General features: G+C 47.2%; 1 protein-coding gene across 6 annotated transcripts in view; it reads left to right on the top strand.

Annotated features, from left to right (window-relative positions):
• Positions 1–23975, top strand: part of LOC139275006 (uncharacterized) — a 486480-nt gene that overhangs the window by 90791 nt on the left and 371714 nt on the right. For 3 of the 6 annotated variants that reach the window (XR_011595652.1, XM_070891860.1, XM_070891857.1), the window contains 2 exons: positions 11082–11148; positions 11252–12915. Coding sequence is in view for 4 of the 6 variants with exons in the window: in XM_070891860.1 (XP_070747961.1) it covers positions 11082–11128 (47 nt within the window). In the remaining 2 variants the exon portion in view is untranslated. Of the gene's footprint in view, positions 1–11081; positions 11163–11251; positions 12916–19001; positions 21696–23975 lie in introns of those variants that run through there. The other 3 variants (XR_011595651.1, XM_070891858.1, XM_070891859.1) reach the window with 3 other exon arrangements.

Here is a 23975-nt window from a genome sequence, read left to right as displayed (position 1 = left end):
CACAACAAAATTGGCGACAAGATTACAGACTTTCACGTGAAAATGACAACCTTTAGTACGTTGTAGCAGTTCGCCGATGGTGATGATTGGGACGCCTTCGTGGAGAGGCTCGAACATTTCTTCACAGCAAACGACCTGGCAGGAGACGATCCGGCCACACTGGTAGATAAGCGCAGAGCTATCCTGCTAACCAGTTGTGGGCCCACTATCTATCGCCTCATCAGGGACTTTCTGGCACCAGCGAAGACAACAACCAAGACGTACGAGGAGCTCGTAACACTGATCCATGAGCAACCCAAGCCCAAGGAGAGCATCCTCACAGCCGGACACCGGTTCTACACCCACCAACGGCCTGAAGGCCAGGAAATCGCGAAATAGGCTGCAGACCTCAGGAGGCCGGCTGCACCGTGTGATTTCGGCGACCACCTCAACGAAGCGCTGCGGGACATTTTTGTCATTGGAATCGGCCATGAGGGCCTTCTTCATAAGCTACTGTCGGCGGACACCAGAGTCGCACTGCAGAAGGCCATCTCTCTGAGCCAGGCATTCATGACCTCGACCTGCGGTTCTAGGCAAATGACTCACTCTCAGGACTCAAACCCGGCAGGTTTTGTGCACAGTGTGGACTGTAGAACGTGAACCATCTCAGCCTCCCAGTCCCTTAACTCAGAGTCTGCTGATGGGGGGGCTAATCGAGTAGCTCCATGCTGGCATTGTGGAAGGAATCACAGGGCTCACCAGTGCCGCTTTAAAGATTATGTATGCAAGGGCTGCTGCACAAAGGGCCACCTCCAGTAAATGTGTAAGAAAAATATGACTAACTGTCGATGAAGAGTCTGCAAATGGCCATGAATCCAGCGCGGATTATGAAACGATAAGCAGAGAGGCAGCTCAGCCCCACGATGAGGTATATAGCATGTTTACCTGCCCACCGAGTGTTCTCCGTTGAGGATGAAAGTCGAGATAGATGGTGTTCCAATTTTCATGGAAGTGGACACGGGGCGAGCCAGTCAGTAATGAATCAAGAAGCCTTTGAGAGACTATGGGACAATCAAGCTGAACGACCAAGTTGGCCCCGGTTCAGGTAAAGCTGCGCACCTACACTGATGAACTTATCCCAGTCTTTTGTAGTTCGAATGTAAAGGTACTCCATGATGGCGCGGTGCACAGCTTACCTCTGTGGATTGTTGCAGGTGATGGACCAACGCTACTCCGAAGAAGGTGGATGGAGAAGATCCATTGGAAGTGGGAAGACTTCACCCCTCCAGCGATCGACGTCCTCCGCATTCGGAGGCACAGCAAGCCCTCACTTGAGGGGGGACCCGACACCAGAAAGCAGACCAGCACAGCACCCGAGGCACAGACCGCTCAGCACTACTGCGTGGAAATCCAGCTGGGACGACCCGAACGCAACTTCCAGGCTCCGGTGGCAGGACTCCAGAGGAAGAAAATCGGATCCAAAGGCGACTTCCCAGCTTCAGTGGCAGAACCCGGGGAGAAGAGTGATAGGTCCTTACGATACAGTATAAATGCACACGAGGCCCATGCTTGAGAGAAAGTCAGTCTGTGACCTATCCTTTATTCCTTAGCACTCAAGTGATGAAGGTGGGTGGAGCTTCCCCTTTTGTATCTGAAGGTCCAGGTTAGGAGTGTCTCCCACCTAGTAATCATTGTTCTTAAAGTGTACAACTTAGGTCAGATTATACATGGGTTACAATGCTGGTTGAATACATGACATCACCTCCCCCACAAAGTCTTATTGGGATCACAGGTTAAGTCTCTCTGGTGGTTTACGTTCTCTTGTAGAGCACCTGAGTTGGGGCTCCGGTTGTTGGGCGCTGGCCTGAGTATATGCTGTTTGCGGTGCCTCAGGCCTGTCCGGACTGCCCACCGTGATTGTGCTCTCCGCCCTTTGGTTCCGGTGTTCGGTCACCTGTGGTGGAGTGAACTCTACGTCGTGTTCTTCCTCTGCTTCTTCGATAGGATTGCTGAACCTCCTTTTTGTTTGATCCACGTGTTTGCGGCAGATTTTCCATTGGTAAGTTTAACTACCAGAATCCTATTTCCCTCTTTGGCAATCACAGTGCCTGCGAGCCATTTGGGCCCTGCAGTATAGTTGAGGACAAAAACAGGATCATTTTCATCAATACATCGCGCCCTCGCATTCCTGTCATGGTAGTCATATTGTGGCTGGCGCCTGCTCTCGACAATTTCTTTCATGGTGGGGTGTATAAGGAATAACCAGGTTTTGAGCGTCCTTTTCATTAGCAGCTCTGCGGGTGGAACTCCTGTGAGCAAGTGTTGTCGGGATCTATATGCCAACAGGAGGCGTGATAAGCGTCTTTGTAGGGAACCCCCTTGGATTCTGAGCATCCCCTGTTTGATTATCTGCGCTGCTCGTTCTGCCTGGCCGTTTGAGGCCGGCTTGAACGGTGCCATTCTGACATGTATTTAATTCCATTGCCTGCCATGAAGTCCTGGAATTCAGTGCTTGTGAAGCACGGGTCATTGTCGCCGACCAAGACGTCCGGTAGACCGTGGGCGGCGAACATTGCCCGTAGACTTTCTACCGTGGCAGAGGATATGCTTGAATTTAAAGTGTCACACTCGGTCCATTTGGAGTAGGCGTCTACGACAACCAAAAACATTTTTCCCATGAAAGGACCTGCGTAGTCCACATGGATGCGTGACCATAAGAACATAAGAACATAAGAACATAAGAATTAGGAACAGGAGTAGGCCATCTAGCCCCTCGAGCCTGCTCCGCCATTCAATAAGATCATGGCTGATCTGGTCGTGGACTCAGCTCCACTTACCCGCCCTCTCCCCATAACCCTTAATTCCCTTATTGCTTAAAAATCTATCTATCTTTGACTTGAAAACTTTCAATGAGCCAGCCTCAACTGCTTCCTTGGGCAGAGAATTCCACAGATTCACAACCCTCTGGGAGAAGAAATTCTTTCTCAACTCGGTTTTAAATTGGCTCCTCCGCATTTTGAGGCTGTGCCCCCTAGTTCTAGTCTCCCCCACCAATGGAAACAACCTCTCTGCCTCTATCTTGTCTATCCCTTTCATGATTTTAAATGTTTCTATAAGATCACCCCTCATCCTTCTGAACTCCAAGGAGTAAAGACCCAGTCTACTCAATCTATCATCATAAGGTAACCCCCTCATTTCTCGAATCAGCCTAGTGAATCGTCTCTGTACCCCTTCCAAAGCTAGTATATCCTTCCTTAAGTAAGGTGACCAAAACTGCACGCAGTACTCCAGGTGCGGCCTTACCAATACCTTATACAGTTGCAGCAAGACCTCCCTGCTTTTGCACTCCATCCCTCTCGCAATGAAGGCCAACATTCCATTTGCCTTCCTGATTACCTGCTGCACCTGCAAACTAACCTTTTGGGATTCATGCACAAGGACCCCCAGGTCCCTCTGCACCACAGCATGTTGTAATTTCTCCCCATTCAAATAATATTCCCTTTTACTGTTTTTTTTCCCAAGGTGGATGACCTCACACTTTCCGACATTGTATTCCATCTGCCAAACCTTAGCCCATTCGCTTAACCTATCCAAATCTCCTTGTAGCCTCTCTGAGTCCTCTGCACAACCCGCTTTCCCACTAATCTTAGTGTCATCTGCAAATTTTGTTGCACTACACTCTGTCCCCTCCTCTAGGTCATCTATGTATATTGTAAACAGTTGTGGTCCCAGCACTGATCCCTGTGGCACACCACTAACCACTGATTTCCAACCGGAAAAGGACCCATTTATCCCGACTCTCTGCTTTCAGTTCGCCAGCCAATTCTCATCATGCTAATACATTTCCTCTGACTCCGCGTACCTTTATCTTCTGCAGTAACCTTTTGTGTGGCACCTTACCGAATGCCTTTTGGAAATCTAAATACACCACATCCATCGGTACACCTCTATCCACCATGCTCGTTATATCCTCAAAGAATTCCAGTAAGTTAGTTAAACATGATTTCCCTTTCATGAATCCATGCTGCGTCTGCTTGATTGCACTATTCCTATCCAGATGTCCCGCTATTTCTTCCTTAATGATAGTTTCAAGCATTTTCCCCACTACAGATGTTAAACTAACCGGTGTATAGTTACCTGCCTTTTGCCTGCCTCCTTTTTTAAACAGAGGCGTTACATTAGCTGCTCTCCAATCCGCTGGTACCTCCCCAGAGTCCAGAGAATTTTGGTAGATTATAACAAATGCATCTGCTATAACTTCCGCCATCTCTTTTAATACCCTGGGATGCATTTCATCAGGACCAGGGGACTTGTCTACCTTCAATCCCATTAGTCTGTCCAGCACTACCTCCCTAGTGATAGTGATCATCTCAAGGTCCTCCCTTCCCACATTCCTATGACCAGCAATTTTTGGCTGGTTTTTGTGTCTTCCACTGTGAAGACGGAAGCAAAATAATTGTTTAAGGTCTCAGCCATTTCCACATTTCCCATTATTAAATCCCCCTTTTCATCTTCTAAGGGACCAACATTTACTTTAGTCACTCTTTTCCGTTTTATATATCTGTAAAAGCTTTTACTATCTGTTTTTATGTTTTGCGCAAGTTTTCCTTCGTCATCTATCTTCCCTTTCTTTATTGCTTTTTTAGTCATTCTTTGCTGTTGCTTAAAATCTTCCCAATCCTCTAGTTTCCCCACTAACCTTGGCCACCTTATACGCATTGGTCTTTGATTTGATACTTTCCTTTATTTCCTTGGTTATCCACGGCTAGTTATCTCTTCTCTTGCCGCCCTTCTTTTTCACTGGAATATATTTTTGTTGCGCATTATGAAAGAGCTCCTTAAAAGTCCTCCACTGTTCCTCAATTGTGCCACCGTTTAGTCCTTGTTTCCAGTCTACTTTAGCCAACTCTGCCCTCATCCCACTGTAGTCCCCTTCGTTTAAGCATAGTATGCTCATTTGAGACACTACTTCCTCACCCTCAATCTGTATTACAAATTCAACCATATTGTGATCACTCATTCCAAGAGGATCTTTTACGAGGAGATCGTTTATTTTTCCTGTCTCGTTACACAGGACCAGATCCAAAATGGCTTGCTCCCTTGTAGGCTCTGTTACATACTGTTCTAAGAAACAATCCTGTATGCATTCTATGAATTCCTCCTCCAGGCTACCCCCTGCGATTTGATTTGACCAATCGATATGGCTTGGCAGGCCATGGCTAGGGGCTAAGGGGAGCTTCTCTGGGCGCATTGCCCAGCTGAGCACACATATTGCACCTGCGAACACAAAGTTCCAGATCTGCGTCTATCCCTGGCCACCAAACGTGTGACCTGGCAATTGCCTTCATCATGACAATGCCCGGGTGCTCATTGTGGAGTTCTCTGATGAACATCTCTCTGCCCATCTGGGGCATGACTACTCAGTTTCCCCACAGTAGGCAATTGGCTTGAATCGAGAGTTCATCTCTGCACCTGTGAAATGGTTTAAATTCCTCAGGGCATGCCCTGTACATGGCTGCCCAGTCCCCATTCAGGACACATTTCTTGACTAGAGACAATAGCGAGTCTCTATTTGTCCAGACTTTAATCTGACGGGCTGTCACTGGTGAGCCTTCACTTCCAAAAGCTTCAACAGCCATGACCATCTCAGCAGCATGCTCGGTAGCCCCCTCAGTGGTGGCTAGTGGGAGCCTGCTGAGTGCATCGCCGCAGTTTTCGGTGCCCGGTCTGTGCCGAATTGTACAGTCATAGGCTGATAACGTGAGTGCCCACCTTTGTATGCGGGCCGATGCGTTTGCATTTATGGCCTTGTTGTCGGCCAAAATGGACGTTAGGGGCTTGTGATCTGTCTCCAGCTCAAATTTCCTGCCAAACAGGTACTGGTCCGCTTTCTTTACCGCATATACACATGCACCCGCCACCATAGGATGACGCATCACACGTTAACACAAGTTGCATACATGGGTCGTATAGTGTTAACAGAGTGTTGGAACAGAACAAATTACGTGCTCTATTAAAAGCCCTTTCCTGGCTGTCCCCCCAGATCCATTCGCGACCTTTGCGTAGGAGCACGTGTAGCGGCTCTAGCAGTGTGCTCAATTTGGGAAGTTTCCAAAATAGTTCAGGAGTCCCAGAAACGAACGCAGCTCCGTCGTGTTACGGGATCTGCGTGCTCTCTGGATCGCTTCCGTCTTGGACGCAGTAGGGCTGATCCTGTCCACTGCTACCTTCATCCCCAGGAATTGTACCTCTGGAGCTAGGAAGACGCACTTTGCCTTTTTCAGTCGCAGCCCTACCCAGTCCAGTCTGCGTAGCAACTCCTCCAGGTTGTGGTGGTGTTCTTCAGTATCGTAACTCGTGATGAGGATGTCATCCTGAAAAACCACCGTCCCTGGAATCGACTTGAGGAGGCTTTCCATCTTTCGTTGGAAGATCGCGGCGACCGAGCGAATCCTAAACGGACATCTGTTGTACTCAAACAACACCTTGTGTGTTGTGATGGTGGTCAGCTTCTTCGACTCACTCACCAGCTCCTGCGTCATGTAAGCTGAGGTCAGGTCCAATTTTGAAAAAAGATTGCCACCGGATAGCGTCGCAAAGAGGTCCTCCGCTCTCGGTAGCGGGTACTGGTCTTGGAGTGACACCCGATTGATGGTGGCCTTGTAATCACCACATATCCTGACCGACCCATCCGCCTTGAGCACCGGCACGATCGGGCTCGCCCAGTCACTGAATTCAACTGGCGAGATGATGCCTTCCCTCAGCAGGCGGTCCAATTCGCCTTCTATCTTTTCCCGCATCACGTACGGCACCGCTCTGGCCTTGTGGTGTACTGGCCTGGCGTCGTGGTTTATGTGAATCACTACCTTGGCCCCCATGAAAGTGCCAATGCCATGTTGAAATAATGAGTCAAATTTGTCCAGGATCTGTGAGCATGATACGCGGTCCACAGAGGAAATTGCATTGACATCGCCCCATTTCCAGTCCATGACAGCAAGCCAACTCCTCCCCAGTAGTGCGGGACCGTCCCCCGGGACAACCCAGAGTGGCAACCTGTTCTCCGAATCTTTGTGGGTCACGACTACCGTGGCGCTGCCTAGCACCGGAATGATCTGCTTTGTGTAAGTCCGTAGCTGTGCGTCAATCGGCAATAATTTTGGCCTCCTGGCCTTGGACGGCCACAATTTTTCGAACTGTTTGATACCCATCAGGGACTGCCTGGCGCCTGTGTCTAGCTCCATTGATACTGGGATGCCATTGAGGAGCACTTTCATCATTATCGGTGGCGTCTTGGTGTATGAATTGTATACGTGCTCCACATGAACTCGCTGAACTTCAGCTACCAGCGATTTCCCCCAGCGTTCATTTCTGCAATTTCTGCAGGTATTTTGCTCATCTCTGCAAACTCCGGCTGAGTGTGTGCCTCCACGCCTCCAACATGAGCTGCTGTTGGAAACAAAAGGTCCTTTGCCAGTCGATCGTCGCTGTCTGCCCCTGTGACTGTACTTGAATGCGCCATTAATAGGTGTTGATGGCCCCATTACTGGCCGCATTGTCTCTTGCAATGGTGTGAATCGCCGTTCAATTTGCCATTGTCTCTGTCGAACTCCCCCTCTGGGTTCGACTACATGTTGGGGCATGCCCGATTGCCCTTGTCTGCCTGGAGAACTGTGTGCTGCTTTAACAATGTTGAATCTCTGTCCCAACCATCCCTTAACACAGTACCTCTCGTCTGTTCTGCTAGTGGCCATGCTCGCGTGGTTTAAATCCCAGTTTCTCATTGCCATTGATAGGTCCTTACTATACAGTATAAATGCACACGAGGCCCATGCTTGAGAGAAGGTCAGTCTGTGACCTATCCTTTATTCCTTAGCACTCAAGTGATGAAGGTGGGTGGAGCTTCCCCTTTTGTACCTGATGGTCCAGGTTAGGAGTGTCTCCCACCTAGTGGTCATTGTTCTCACAGTGTACAACTTAGATCAGATTATACATGGGTTAAAATGCTGGTTGAATACATGACAAAGAGGATCACCGCAGTCGACATCGTGGATCGAGGAAAGATGGCGCCCAAACAATGAGGTGATGCGCTGAAGAAAAAGATGGCCGCGGCCAGACCACGAGGTGCAGCGCTGATGGAGCAACACGTAGCACCAAACGGAGAAGAGGATTGGGATAAAGAAAGTAAGGCTCTCTTAATGGAGGCCTGTAACCCACTACAATTAAAGGGACAGTTCCACACACTGAAGTAAAGTAATAGCAACTATAAGTTAGAGACAAAATGTGTAACTGATGATCAGAATTGTGTACATGCAACCAGCGAGGAAAAGTCGCACGATCGCGATCAGAGCTACAGAGTATCCACCATAAGTAATGAAAAGTTGTGCGATGTAGGATTTCAACTGTACGCAGCCCATGCAGTGGGCAGACACCCATTGGGAGCACACAGGTCCAGCGAGCTACGCAATGCTGTAGTCTTTGTCCCCGGGACTAGAGTTATGCACCATGGAGTGTGGCCACAAGCAGCCAATGCACACTAGCTGCAGAGCAAGTGATCTCAGGAGGGAAACGGCACTCGTATCGATACCCTGCCCCTGATCAGCTCCACCTTTCAGGCACCCGATGGCACCAACCGCCACGAGCCCGGAAGAGCAAACTGTGCTAAGGCACAGCCCCCAGACCCCATCGCCACCAAGGCCATACCTGGAAACGAAGTATCATTCACGACAGTCCTCCCGAAGGGGACCGAGACCAGCCAGGATCCCAAACCAAACAACACCCAGGCTAGCGAGTCAGCTTTTCCCTGTGCACTGCTAGACGACAGCCCCTCAAGGAGCAGCAGTGACCCAGGGCGCAAGAAGGGACAGGGAGGTCACAGGCATCTGTGAACCTGCCTGATGCTAGGAACTACGGCAACAGCCCCAAGAGCAGGCAACTTGAGCCAACTGGTTCCCACTGCCAGCACTGGGCACCGCGCCGCCACCAGACTGCCTGGACTCCATCCAGCAGTTCTGAACTAGTTTGTCCTTACACACCAGTCACCGACCCTCAGTACGCATCGATAATGTATCTCACCAGTCTTAACGTACTGGTCTCACAACTGAAGCACAAATGAATGCAAACGGTTTTCCTGAGCTTGAAAGTATATGAATGCACTGAGCCTCCGGCATAACCTATATGTGGGAGGGGGAGAATGGAGTGGTCAGGGACACACACAGTCAGCAACCACCAGCACTCTACAGCACCAACCACTCACCCAAGATTGAAATGACCCGCCAAGGGTCAACCAGATAGAGTTAAGCCCAGAGCACAGTCAATGCAGAGGCGATTTGCACTAAAGGCTTGGGGGAGAGTGATGTCATGTATCCTACATGGCTACTGTTTGTACTATCACAAGGTGTACCATCTGAGGGCACAGCAGTGGGAGGCTTGTAGGTTACCTGTACAGGTGTGCCTGACCGAGTATAAAAGGCAGGCCACCAGGTGTGATCCTCACTCTGGAGTTAACAAATAAAGGACTAAGGTCACTACAGTTCAAGTGCAACACATTGCCTCGTGAAGCCATTATTAGAGCATCCAAGGACACACGGGGGGCATCGTTTTTTCGACGCATACGATAGGCTCCACACCCCCAAAGCTAAAGGATAGGCTGCGTGGCGCCAATTAAAAAAAATAGAACGGGTAAAGTTGCTAGTTTTTTTTTGGCGTAGCTGGGGCCAAAAAAATGAGTGTAACTCTCACAATACACAAAAAAAATGGCATTGGGGAAAATTGAGCCCATAGTCTCCAGTATTATTACCTTTTTAGCACAACAGTTCTATGTTCCAGGGCTAGTTTTCACATTCTAAGGTATTAACTCTATTCTTTATCAGTACACTAACTCCATGGGGATGAAATTGGCTTCCTTTGCCTCCCGTTAGTACCTCCGGGGAGGGATAACATGGTACTACCGGCTCTGCGACCAGGCACGGCGAGAGTACTGATGCCCACGAACTTGCCTTGCATTTAGCGATGGTGGTAAACCCTAATGCCACGATCCCCTGTGCCCTGGAGATCGTGACGTCATCCGGTGCACAGTGCTCCGGTACCGCGCCAGATGCATAATTCGGTTCCGCCTCCTGCAGCATCGCTGGATGTCAACACCAGCAGCTGCAGGAGGCGTTGTATGGTAGGCCGGCCGCTGGGGAGCAGCATTTAAAGGGAGCGCCAGTGAGGTACATGAAAAATCTTGCAGAACCCTCTGTGCATTTTATTTCCCTTTTCTTCGACCGCGATTGCTCAGCCCTGCACTCTGTTCGAGTGCTTGTGGCTGATCGTCGTGGATGGCGGCTGCTGTCGGTGAGCAGGGGTGTTGATTTATTGTCGAGCCTCCAGCAATGGTCCTTCCCTTTAAGGGAGGGAAGGAACCTCGGATCCCGGCAGCGCTGCACTGGACATTGTGCAACGCTCTGCCGCGACCACCCCTCTTGCCTGGTTTAGCGCTGCAAGGGAAGTGGTAGCGCTTGATTTAGCGCTCCACTTCCTTCCCGGAGCATTAAACCCAAAGTTCGCATCGGCTTCACTTGCACAGCGCCCGGCGATATTTTTGAACTCCTGTGAAAGTTATCGCCCCGAACGGGGCGCTGCACAATCTAAACTATCGACTTGATGTTTCATTAGTACATCAATTCTATATTTTTTTTCTCAGTTTCTAAAGCATCCGCTCTAAATTTCTTTCTTATCCTGTAGGGTACTTTCACGATAAGAATACCCCCAGTATGAACCAATAATGTATTTTTGAGCATTACAGATAAGAAAGATCTCAGATAAAATCCCTGGGAACATCTCAGTTTTACGTCTAATCCAAAAGACGGTTTAGTAATTACTTGTACCATATCATGCAGCACAAGTGTCGAAACCTTTCTTTGAACAATTTCATGTAATGTAGAATAGAATTCTAATAGCATTAATAATATTAATGAAAACTGTGGCATTTTTTGGAAAAAAGCTGTTAGTATATTTTATCTAAGTCAAGCATACTGTGCATTATTTTGAATTGTACAGAATTTGGTAACATATACTAATTGCATGACAAAAACTTAATGATATATTTTTCTATTTTTTAGTCTATTACCAATCTGAGAGTCCATTATTATCACATCCAGTACACTAGGACAAATTAAACAAGAGAAGGTACTATGAGCAATGTATGTTAAGTATTCAGCTTTAACAACCATTTATTACTTGCCACACTGAAAAACTAATAACATGAAAAAATTGTTTTCTTGAATTGCAGTTTCATCATCAGGATTTCTTAAAACTTACAGCCACAAGACATGACATCGATGAAGCAAATGAATCATTGTTGCCTGCTGATCTGATTCAGTTACATCACATGTAGCATTTCACTTGCTTAAATAAACATCATTATGGCAAAGTGAATAATACATGGATAGCCTTTTAGTTAAATACAAACATAATTTGAAAAGAGGTTATGAGTAGGAATCTTGGAAGCCTACATACTAACAAATTTCACATGGTGTTGATCACAAGTTGAGACACTAAATAGGATAAATGCAATCAGTAAGTAGGCCTTCACTCATTTAATATATGACGCAGATTTCCAGCTGTGGATTCAACCAGTGTATTTTAATACGTTAAGGAGAACCCAAGAGGTAATTTAAACTTGTGTATAATTTCCTGATATTCCTGCCTGCATATCACTGATTCATATTCATATTACAAAGTTTCCAGGCTTGCCAGATGCACAGCTGAATATTGGCCCGGAATTTGCAGCCAGCAGCAAAGCGAAGACACTCCACACAGGGATCTCGCAATCCGTGTCGAGAGCTTTGAGTTTTCTGACCTTGAATTCAATTCAACGGAAGTTAATAGGGATTCCATTTTGTGAATTGTTGTGACATCAACAGGCTGTCTAAGCAGCTAATCAAAAGGCAGAATTCTCACAGACAGCAAACAAGGAAGTGGGTAAGCCCTTAATATTCTAAGGGGGAGAAATTCCCCAGCGCCTCGATTGGGGGCAGTAACCGACTCGGGGCTGGACTACCTTCACCCGGCGCAGAAGTTCTGCTCCGACCGCAAAATTGCGGTTACCACCCATCACAGGAAGGATGCGCTCCACTTCCTGTAGGGGCGGGTTCCAGGGCGCTACTGGGGCGAGTTGGTTAGCTCTACACAGCTGCTCCCCAGTGGCGGGCGGTGCAAAATGGGCAATTTTGACCCCCAACTTTTTTAAATAGTTAGAGAGAGCAAAACAAAGGTTGGAGCTCTCACATGGGGAAAAAGCAAACCTAAAATAAAGATGCACAAACTTAAAAATGTTTTTAAAACATTTCTTAAAATGAACAAATCTCACACTGCACAAAATTAAAATTATTTTTCCAGGCTCTTAACTTTTGTTTAGCAGTCAATACGCTGTTAAAGCCCCAATTATATCTAATCTCTTTGGATGGAACTTTTAATTTAACAGTGTACTTACTGCGGTAGAGCCGAAGTTTTCGTCTGTTTCAGTGATTTATGCGATTTCACTGATTTCTGTGGGGGTCAAGTGGAGGTGGGCACGGCACAGCCAGTTGTGGAGCTGTCATTGACAGACCCCAGCTTCGGGTTTCTGCATGTGCACCAAATCCAAAATTTGTGGTCAGTTTCAAATTCAGGGCCAAAGTATATAAAGAGCCATACTTGGACATTGTTAGAAGCAATTAAAAAACATTTTTTTTAATGTCATCATTTAAATGACACAGCCATTTTTTTCTGCAACTGATGAATCACCCGTGGTGTTGCACATGGGGAGTTGAGACCACTTCAGACTAAGCAGAGTTAGCGGATGGGTAGATATTGAAGGCAGATGAGTAGAATAGAGGCAGATGGAAGGTGACTAAGGAGAGACAGAGGTGAGGGAGGAGAGTGAGCGGGGAGGAAAAAAGCAAGTCAGGTAAAGAGGAGTGAAGAGGGGGGGAAGAATGAGAGGAGAGCATAGAAGGTGAGGTGATCAGTAGGGAGATGGAGAGAGGAGGGAGTGAAGAAAAAGTTGGATGGGGTTGAGGAGAGAGTGAGAGGAAATGATGGCGAAGACAGGGAAGGGAAAAGGAGAGGAGTGGGTCAGGAGACGAGGAAAGGAAGGGGTTGGCAATCGGGGAGCGAAGAAGAGAAGGGAGGGGAAAGAGGATAAGAGGAGAGGAGAATAGACACTGAGGATGGTAGGGGATGGGGAGGGTAAAGAGAAGGAAAGGAAGGTAGAGTGACGACAGTGCAGCTAGCTGCTACAGGGTTATGCAAAGAGGAGAGAAATGGGAAAGAAAGGAGGAGAAGAATTAGGTAGAGGAGAGGGTAAGGGGGTGGGGATGAGTTGGGAGAGGAAAGAGGAGAGGGAGGGGTAAAGATGTAAGGTGAGGAGAGAGTGGAAGGGGCAAGTGGGAGTTTAATTCAGTTTCATGGAGCTTAACTTTCATTCACGGTGTATCGGTGGTGTAGTTTGTGCAGCATGAAGAATAGGAGCATAGGGGGCCAAGATGGCCCCTTTTTTAAGAGCCAACGTGGTGGAAAGGAGTTACTGCTCAGTCAGGGGGGAGTGGCCGACAATTGGGACATTGCCCTCGTCATTTTTTCAGGCGGAGAAGGTGACCGCCCTGCCCGTGTTCTTGTCGGCAACCCCTTACCGCCCGGCGGTGACCCCTTATCTGTGAGGGAAATTGCCCTACGGGAGCAGAGCAGACACCAGTCGGTGCCCCCAACAGATTTCCCCATCAGGAAGTTGCTGGGCAGCGCGTACACGCTTAAAGGGGAGGGCATTCTGCCACGGCCGCCATTTAATTTTAATTGTCGGCTGACTCTGAAGTCGGCCTGATAATGGCGACCACAGGTTCGGCCAGGCCGCCAACATGCAGCCCGTCACTCGCTCTTGGGTGCCAGACCGCTGGCCTTGCCAAAGCCCTCCCTGGTGGCCCAGTGGTGCCACTAAAGTGGCTGCAGAACTTGCAGTGCCCCCCCCCGCCCTTTAACTGATGACACTGCTCGCCTTCCACCCCGCTCCCAACCTACTTCCAGCCCCGCTGCTGCCCGAAACACTGCCCCAACACAAAAAGAGGGCAAAATCACTTTTAATCACTGCCCCATCAAATGGAGAGGTAAATCATCAATTAAATCGGAATGTACACCCCATTTGGGGCAGAGGGTAATTTTGGCTCTAGATTTTTTCCGGGAGGAATATCAGCAACAAAGTTCTGCTTCAGAAAAGCAGGCGCAGTGATCACAGAGTTCTGCTATAGTAGGGGCTTGTAGCAAAAGATTTCTGCCTTTGCCAAGAAGGTTGGTCATTATATGACTTGTTTGAAAGGAGTTTTATTAATTATTTTTGGTATGTATTGATGCTTGGGGTCACGACACCAGCAGGGGGGGGGGGCGGGCGCCACTGTCGGAGGTCCTCGGGCTGTACACGTGTGTGCGGGTCCTGGTATATAAGAGTGAGCACCATGTCATGTGGGCACTTCGGGCACGAATAAAGTTGAACCAGGTTTGCACCTGAATGAGTTTACAGTAACAAGTCTTGCGAGTCATTATATACATTACATTTGGTGACGACGTAACTCAAGAACCTTCATTTGCACAATGGGCACCATTGGAATTCTGGAGAGATTCGTGGATGGCAAGGATTGGGCGGATTTTATTGACCGCCTGGATCAGTATTTCGTGGCCAACAAAATGGAGGAAGCTGGTGATGCAGTTAGGCAGTTAGGCGCAGGACAGCTCACCGTTTGTGGTCCAAAAAGAATCTTCTCTCACCTGCACGTCCAATGGACAAAGAGTATGGGGATATGTGCACTTTGGTGCGTGAACATCTCAAGCCAAAAGGGGATCATCTCAGACTATCGCTTCTACACACATGTTCGTGCGGAGGGCCAGGATGTGTTAGGATTCATCGCCAACCTAACACGTCTGGTTGAGCCGTGTAAGTTTGGAAACGCATTGGAAGACATGCTGCGAGATTTTTTCATGATAGTCATCAACCATGATGTGATCCTTCAGAAATCATTGGCTGCAGATACGCTGGATTTGAGCAAGGCCATCGCGACTGCCCAGGCATGCATGGTGACTGATGATAATTTAAGGCAGATATCATCGAAGAGTCAGAGCTTCACGGCAAGTACTGTAAACAAGATTGTGTCGTCATCTGGCAGAGCTGCTTATGGCAGGGCCTACTCGACTGCTTATGTGAAACCTGTAGCTGCTCAAAGTCTGCCAACTGGTACGAATCTGATTTCACCTGTTGGCATTGTGGGGGCTATCATCGGCCTCATCAGTGTTGGTTTAAACAGTACATCTGTAAAGACTGTTCAAAAGTGGGACATCTTCAGCAATTGTGCCCACAACTGAGAAAGCGTACTGTTGCTCATCACATTGATGATGATGACCAGTCCAGTGCTGGCCCGGATATGCAACCCAACATACCCGAGGAGGAAGTGTATTCGTTCCTGACAAAGAGCCAACCAATAATGGTCAATGTGAAGCTGAATGGTGTGCCTGTATCAATGGAGCTGGACACGGTTGTGAGTCAGTTGATAATGAGCCAAAGGACATTCGACAAGCTGTAGGACATTGAGGCTGTGAAGCCTAAGCTGAGTCCAGTCAATGCCAAGTTGTGTACTTACACTAAGGAACTCATACCGGTGATTGGCAGTGCAGTAATCAAGGTGTCATATGATGGCGTGGTTCACGATTTACCGTCGTCCCGGGCAATGGTCCACCGCTGTTCGGCAGGAATTGGCTCGAGAAAATCAAGTCGAACTGGAATGTTATCAAAGCATTGTCCTCGGTGGATGACACTTCATATGCTCAAGTGCTGAAGAAGTTTCTTTCTTTCTTTGAACTGGGCATTGGCAATTTTACTGGAGCCAAGGTGCAGATTCACCTGGAGTCTGAGGCAACACCTGTCTCACATAAAGCTCGGTCTGTTCTGTACATGATGAGGGAGTAGGTCGAAATTGAGCTTGACAGACTCCAATGTGAAGAGGTCATATCACCGGTCAAATTTAACGAATGAGCCAGTCCTATCGTTCCAGTGTTAAAGAATGATGGCACTGTCAGGATGTGTGGAGACTACAAGGTTACGATTAACCGATTTTTGAAACAGGATCAGTATCCGCTACCGAAGGCTGATGACCTGTTCACCATGCTAGCTGGTGGAAAGTTGTTCACTGAACTGGATCTGATGTCGGCCTATATGACACAGGAGCTTGTTGACACTTCAAAGAAACTCACCTGCATCAACACCTATAAAGGACTGTTTGTCTGCAACAGGTGTCTTTTTGGAATCCGTTCAGCTGCAGCCATATTTCAGAGGAACATGGAGAGTCTACTGAAGTCCGTTCCTTGAGCCGTCATGTTTCAAGATGACATTCTGGTCACAGGTCGTGACACTGCTGAACATCTGAACAATCTTGAAGAAGTCCTACATCATCTGGACAAAGTGGGACTCAGTCTGAAACGTTCGAAGTGTGTCTTCATGGCACCGGAAGTTGAATTGCTAGGGAGGAAAATTGCTGCTGATGGCATCAGGCCGACTGATTTGAAAACCAAGGCTATCAAAAATGCACCCAGACCTCAAAATGTGACTGAATTGCGTTAATTCCTTGGGCTACTCAACTACTTTGGTCATTTCTTACCCAGATTGAGCACTTTATTAGAGCCACTGCACATGCTGCTCAGAAAAAGCGACAACTGGGTCTGGGGTTTATCTCAAGATAGAGCTTTTGAGAAAGCCAAGAATCTGCTCTGTTCGAACAAGCTGCTTGTTTACTATAATCCGTGTAAGCGTCTTGTATTGGCCTGTGATGCTTCATCATATGGGGTTGGCTGTGTGCTCCAACAAGCAAATGAGTCGGGTAAGCTACAACCTGTTGCGTATGCTTCGAAAAGTTTGACAAAGGCGGAAAGAGCTTACAGCATGGTAGAAAAAGAAGCTTTGGCCTGTGTGTATGGGGTCAAAAAAATGCATTAGTACCTGTTTAGTCTTTGTTTTGAACTCGAAACGGATCACAAGCCAGTCATTTCATTGTTTTCGGAAAACAAAGGTATCAATACCAATGCATTGTCCCGTATTCAGAGATGGGCGTTGATATTGTCTACCTATGATTATGTTATTTGTCATAGACCTGGCACTGAGAATTGAGCCGATGCACTGAGTCATCTGCTGTTGCCCACCCCTGAAGTGGAGACGCCTCAACCTGCAGATCTACTGTTAGTAATGGATGCTTTTGAGAGTGAAGGAACTCCTGTCACTGCTCAACAAGTGAGGATCTGGACCAGCCATGACCCTATTTTATTGGTTGTGAAACGTGTGTCCTCAGGGGTGATTGGTCTGCAATACCTATGGAAATGTGTGATGAGACCAAACCTTACAACCGTCGCAAAGATGAACTATTCAGTCAGATTGTCTACTGTGGAGCAATCATTATGCCTAACAAAGGCAGAGAAAAATTTGTACGTGACCTACATAGCACTCATCCTGGTATCGTCATGATGAAAGCCATTGCCAGGGCTCATGTTTTGTGACCTGGAATTGACTCTGATCTGGAATCATGTGTGCATCAGTGCAATACTTGCATGCAGCTAAGTAAAGTACCAGCGGAATCTCCACTGAGTCTTTGGTCATGGCCATCTAAACCATGGTCGAGGATACACATCGATTTTGCGGGCCCTTTCCAGGGAAAGATGTTTTTTGTTGTGGTGGATGCATATTCAAAGTGGATAGAGTGTGTCATTATGTCATCCAGCACGTCTACAGCTACCATTGAGAGTCTTTGTATCATGTTTGCTACTCGTGGTTTGCCTGACATTGTTGTGAACGATAACGGATCTTGCTTCACAAGTCTTGAGTTTCAAGAATTCATGAAACTCAATGGTATCAGACATGTAAGGTCTGCTCCATTCAAACCTGTGTCTAATGGTCAAGCAGAGCGTGCAGTTCAAACGATCAAGCAAAGCATGAAACATGTGACTCAGGGTTCACTGCAGACTTGTTTGTCATGTATATTGCTTAGTTACAGGACAAGACCTCACGCTTACCGGGGTCTCCCCTGCTGAACTACTGATGAAGAGAAGTCTCAAGACCAAGTTTTCTCTTGTACATCCTGATTTGAATGATCATGTTGAAAACAGGCGTCAAAATCAGCAATGGTATCATGATCGTGCTGCTTTGTCACGTGACATCTGTCAACTATCCAGTTTATGTGCTGAATTATGGTCAAGGTCCAAAGTGGATCGTCGGTATTGTTACGGCCAAGGAGGGTAGCAGAGTGTTTATTGTCGTGCTCAAGAATGCGCAAAAATGCAGGGAACATGTTGATCAGATAAAACTGCAGCACACAGATGAACCGGAACCGGTTGAGGAAGATGCAATCAGTGACCAACCAACCGATATTCATTCATCAGAAGACTCTGCTGTCATTACTGAATCTGGACTTTCAGTCTCTAATAGGGTCATTACCACTCCCATCAGATCAGTTACTCAGCCTCCAGAACTGGAGTTGAACTGAGACGATCAACTCATGAGCGAAAAGCCCCAGACCGTCTTAATTTGTAAAGAGACTGATTCTAAGATCTTGAAGGGGGATGTTATGTATTGATGCTTGGGGACACTAGACACCAGGGGGCACCACTGTCGGAGGTCATTGTGCTGTACGCGCGTGTGCGTGGGCCCTGGTATATAAGAGCGAGCACCATGTCACGTGGGCACCTTGGGCGCAAATAAAGTTGAACCAGGTTTGCACCTGAGTGAGTTTACAGTAACAAGTCTTGCGAATCATTATATACATTACACTTTTGGTCCGCTTTTTTTCAGTCAGTCTCCGATGAGCAGGTTTTGCTGGTTTTCTTAGAGCATGGCTTCATTTGGAGTTTCAGTTTGTGCAGTTTGATGATTCTTTTTCTATTTTCAGGCTGAGTTGTACATTATCCTTACGACTTTTTCTAAAGCTGATTTTTCACCTGCATGGTTCTCAAGATAGGTTTCTATATTTTTGTTTCAGGTGAAAGATGACATAATGTTAAGTCCATAGCACCACATATGGATGCAAATACTGTTGGAATGTTGAAACAACTCATCAATTTTAATATATAATTGATGACAACGATGTTCCCCTTGGGTAACTCCCTCGATTTATCCTTGTTGGATCAAGAAAAGGCGATCTAATGGAGGGATGTCTAGCAGAATTCGAGATGCTCTGCACACGTACACAAAATCTTTCTCCTTTTTGTAAAAGAGCAGGGGGTGAAACTAAGTCACGCCTCTGTTGCGGCATTGTCCCGGGCACTGGAAAATGGTTTGCGTCTGCCACCGCAAAATTCATTAGCTGGGCCCAGGGTTTGGAACACAGCGCTACGTGAGGCATTTCACACCTCTTTTAGGGTGTTAGGCCGGCTGAGCCACTGAAAATCCCGAGTTAAACAGCCGTCCTGGGAGCACCCTACAGAGGCTTCCGTAGAGAAAAGAAAACCTGAAAAAAAACACCAAAAACATTCCGAATTCATTACTGATGGGACCCCAACATAAATCGCAAAATTAAAAACTCACTCTTACCTGAAGTAGACACTTCTTCAGTCACTTCAGCCGGTACAGCTTGGAACAGCAGCTTTCATTGGTGTTCCCACTAGGACGTGCTATGGGGTGCTACGGAGCGGGCACGATCCAAATTTCAAGCCGGTGTCGTAACCAGAGATGCTGCACACCGGCTCGCCTCTCCCAGGCAGTACTGCTCCGCAGCCCCGCAAACCTGGCACCCGAATGTACCGGCGGTGCACTGGAAGCTGCCCGCCCGGGTGCAAGTGCATTCCGTCAGCAAAAGACCAAAAATCCAGCCTCAACTGTTTCATTGAATACAACTAAGGGAACACGAGACCCAATGTCCCCCAAGATGTAGTCTCCTGGGTAAGGCAAAAAAATCATAGGCCATTTCAGTGAAAATATATTCTGGGATATTTCTCTTCGATCTCTCCACCGCCCCCCGCCGCCAAAGAGGTAGTGGAAAGCAACTTCCAGGAGATAACAATGACCACGATAGACAAAGAGGAGGTACTAAAAAGATTTTCAGACCTCAAAGTAGAAAAGTCACCAGATCTGGATGGGATGCATCCTAGTTTACTGAGGGAAGTAAGGGTGGAAATTGCAGAGACTCCGGCCGCAATCTTCAAATCCTCCTTGGATATAGGGTGGTGCCAGAAAACTGAAGAATTGTAACTGTTACACCCCTGTTTTAAAAAATGGGATTGGGATTAACCCGGCAACTATAGATCAGTCAGCCCAACGTAGGTGGTGGGGAAAATTTTAGTGACAATAATCTAGGACCAAATTAATTGACATTTGGAAAAGTATAGACTAATAAATGAAAGTCAGCACGGATTTATTAAAGGCAAATCGTGTTTGACTAACTTGATCGAGTTCTTTGATGAAGTAACAGAGAGGGTTGATAAGTGCAGTGCGGTTGATGTGTATATGGACTTTCAAAAGGTATACATAATGGACTTGCTAGCAAAATTAAAGACCATGTCTGTGACTTCGGCAGTGCTCTGGGGGCGGGTCGACCGGGAAATTGACAACGTTTGACAGCAGGTCGGGACCCTGTGCCTGTCCCACATGTCGGGTCTGCCTGCGCTGATGCACTTGAGACACTTGACGCTGAGTAGCGCCCTTTGGCAAGGTGCTTGAGACAATTATTGGCATATTTAGAAGCCCTTAACAGTGGTACTTTACTCACCTTTTGACGTTAACAGCTCGCACACAGATTTCACGTTGCTCCTGGACCCAGTTTGTTCATCTGAGGCAGAGGTTGAGTGGCCATTGAAGCACATGATTGGTGACAGCATTAAAACTTGGATAAAACCTCACAATTTACACCTGTACACTTTCCAAACCCAGAGACGCTTTGGTTTCTCCCTTTGGAAGACAGATTGTACTTAATGCAGGTTGTAAGTCTTTGTAGCAAACTCTGTATCCAGTGTCACCTCATTGGAACAACCTGTCACCATTGACGGATCGCTTCTGTCATCTCATCTTCAACTGGTATCTACTCCATCAGGATGGAAACTGTAAGAGTGAAAAACCTTAATTAGGGGTAAAATAATTCGGTGTAATTAAAATACAAAGTAAGAAAGGCAGAGAAAGGTTTAAAATGCATTTATGGTAGAATAGCTGAATTAGACAGAAACACGAAGGTCAGAGAAATTCTCTTAGGAAATAAGAACACCCACAAGATTTACGTAGACAGCTCACAGAAATAATGAGAAGAGGCCACGATGTTCCAGCCACATGAGATAACAGGGACAATGCCTCTTTTCAGCAGAGGGTAGCCATATGTCTGCCAAGGACATGAGTCTGAGAATTAGCCTGGGAAGACGTTTCCAGAAATGTAACACATAATCTGTAGGGGGCTTTTCCCTAGCAACAGTCGCCAGAACTGAATGTACCAATAGAATCATTAGAAATTACTGTAACTAATAACATTTATGTAACTGTACCACCCAATGAAATTGCTGTAATCTGTATTAACCAATGGAACACTACCCTGCGTAGTTCCACTATTTTGACTGTATCTGAACTGTATAAGAATGTAACTGCGTAGCTTGTCCCATGAGAGAGGTGTTGAGAGCACTCAGTAACGGTACTGATGAGGCCGGATCTCCCTTGATTAATCAGGTTTTAATAAACAACTCTTTTCTCTATAAAAGACCTTTCCTGTGAATGTTATATTTTTAATACTCCACAACAGAAACCAATTCCACCCTGTCACCTTGGCTCTCAAAATCTGACCACGATGAACCCCACCACCAGCATCACCAGCAGCACCAACAACAACACCAACCTTCGCTGCAATCACTTGATGCTGCACAGGACAGAGGGCATCAGTACCCGACCACATTGCTGCCCGGGATGGCCTAACCATGACCACATTTACTTCACTTGATGCTGCACACCCTGGCTTGCAACATGAAGCGCCAGGTTGGCACCACACCAACACCATGAAGCATTCCTACAATATCCAAGCCATTCCTTTCACACTCATCACCATTGCGGGGGTTACTGTTATATCTCACCATTCACTGCAACTCACTAAGCCAAAGGTGCACACAAATCTGTCCAAGAAGGCAAAGTGTTAACAATACAGATTTCAATGTTTGACTGCACATTAACAGAAACTTTACATGAACATTGGCAAAAAGACCCAAGTGCCTACCCTTGTGTGTAGTTTGTCTGTTTGCGTGAGGGTGAGGGGTGACTAGTGAGATGGGGATGTGATAATGTAGATAGAGAGGGATGGGTGGAGGTCCAAGTTAAGTTGGTGTGAGTAAGGATGTGCAGGCGTAGGGTAGTGATGGCAGAGTGATGGGGATGAGGATGAGGTTGAGTGTGGCTTTGCAGTAACGTTTTGTGATCTACTAAGATCATTGAAAGGTTTGCGCCACTGCAGCCTGGTCCTCCTGTCGGCATCCCTACTTGTGCCCTTCTCTGCAATATGCAACCAGGCTGCGTTGGTCTCCTGGGGAGGACTCTTCCGTCCATTGGAAGGGAAGAGAACCTCCCTGCGTGCTCTGACTCCCTCCATAAGCATATGGAGGGTGACGTGGGAGAGCCTGCGTGCAACTCTATACCTCTGTGCAGTGTTTGCAGCACCTCAGTGTTGTTGCACACTGACAGCACAGCTGTCAAAATTAATTTGTGCATGGTCCCTTTAAGGAAACGGCTGATGATGTGTCATCAGTTGATGTCATCAGACCTGCTTCCTTTTAATTGACAGAACCTCGCTGAGTGGGCTTAACCAGCCCCATCAGAGGAAAGTCGTGTGGGAGGCCGGGATGGAGACAGCAGCGGGATCGGGACCCACCACCGATGTCACCAACCCGGTCCCGTCGAGGTAGGCGAAATCACGGCCCATGAGTTTAAAAGGGGCAGCTGAGATACAAAATGAGCTAAGGGACAGAAAGCAGAGTGTATTGGTGAATGGTTGTTTTCAGACTGGAGGGAAATATACAGTGGTGTCCCCGAGGGCTCAGTATTCAGACCACTGCTCCTTTAATAATAATGACCCAGACTTTGGTATACAGGACATAGTTTCAAAGGTCGCAGATGACATGAAACTTGGAAATTTAGTAAACAATGAGGAGGATCATAACACACTTCAGGAGGACAGACAGACTGCTGAGATGGGACAACACATGGCAGATGAAATTTAACACAGAGAAGTGTGAAGTGAAGCAACCCGCATCTTTTAATGTGAGTTCGGGAGGAGCTCTTCTACTCCTGGCTCCATATTGAGGAAAGTATTGGGCCTTCCTGCCTCTTAGCACTGTGAGGTCAGCATGTGGCGAGTGAAGGTCTGGGGCATTCAAAAATCTGAAACTGGTCTTTAGGACCCACTGGAACCTAATGTGTGTAAATGATTCTGCCGTTAAAATGTTCTTGACGTGTACTCCTGCCACGAGCCCATCTACCTTAAATAATATGGTGGGTGGCACGCTTCCAGCTGGAAATGTGCGTGCACTTCCTGCCAACCATATTGGAGGCTTTGGAGCAATGTTCCCCCAAATTATTTTTGGGTGTGCGGTCCCTTTTAACGGATTGTGTGACCCATTCAAAATTCTGCGCATGCATGAAATGTCCCATTGAAAAGCCAGTGATAAGTCTGCGCGGGACCTCCAGACAACCACGCGGCTGCACAGCTATATGGGAATATTGCTTAGGAGATTGTTAAGCGCCAGAAAAATGGGTGCTGCATGGCCGATTATTTAGGCAGTAACTCTGATTTGCAAGAGAGGCCTTGACAATGATGTGCTCCAAGCATGCTCGTAGATAACCTCTAGTTAACATTCACTGTAGGGCAGACATTGTTAACAGCAGTAAGGTCAGCTGTGGCCTTAAATCTGCCTCCATCTCATTTCAAGCTGTCGTATGGGGAAGTTGCTCACAAGCCACCCTCCTCACAACTATCTCATGCTGCACAACTTGTGTT

This window comes from Pristiophorus japonicus, chromosome 10 (genome assembly GCF_044704955.1).
Source record: "Pristiophorus japonicus isolate sPriJap1 chromosome 10, sPriJap1.hap1, whole genome shotgun sequence".
In the NCBI taxonomy this organism is placed as follows: Eukaryota; Metazoa; Chordata; class Chondrichthyes; family Pristiophoridae; genus Pristiophorus; species Pristiophorus japonicus.
This window is presented reverse-complemented; position numbering and strand designations above follow the sequence as displayed.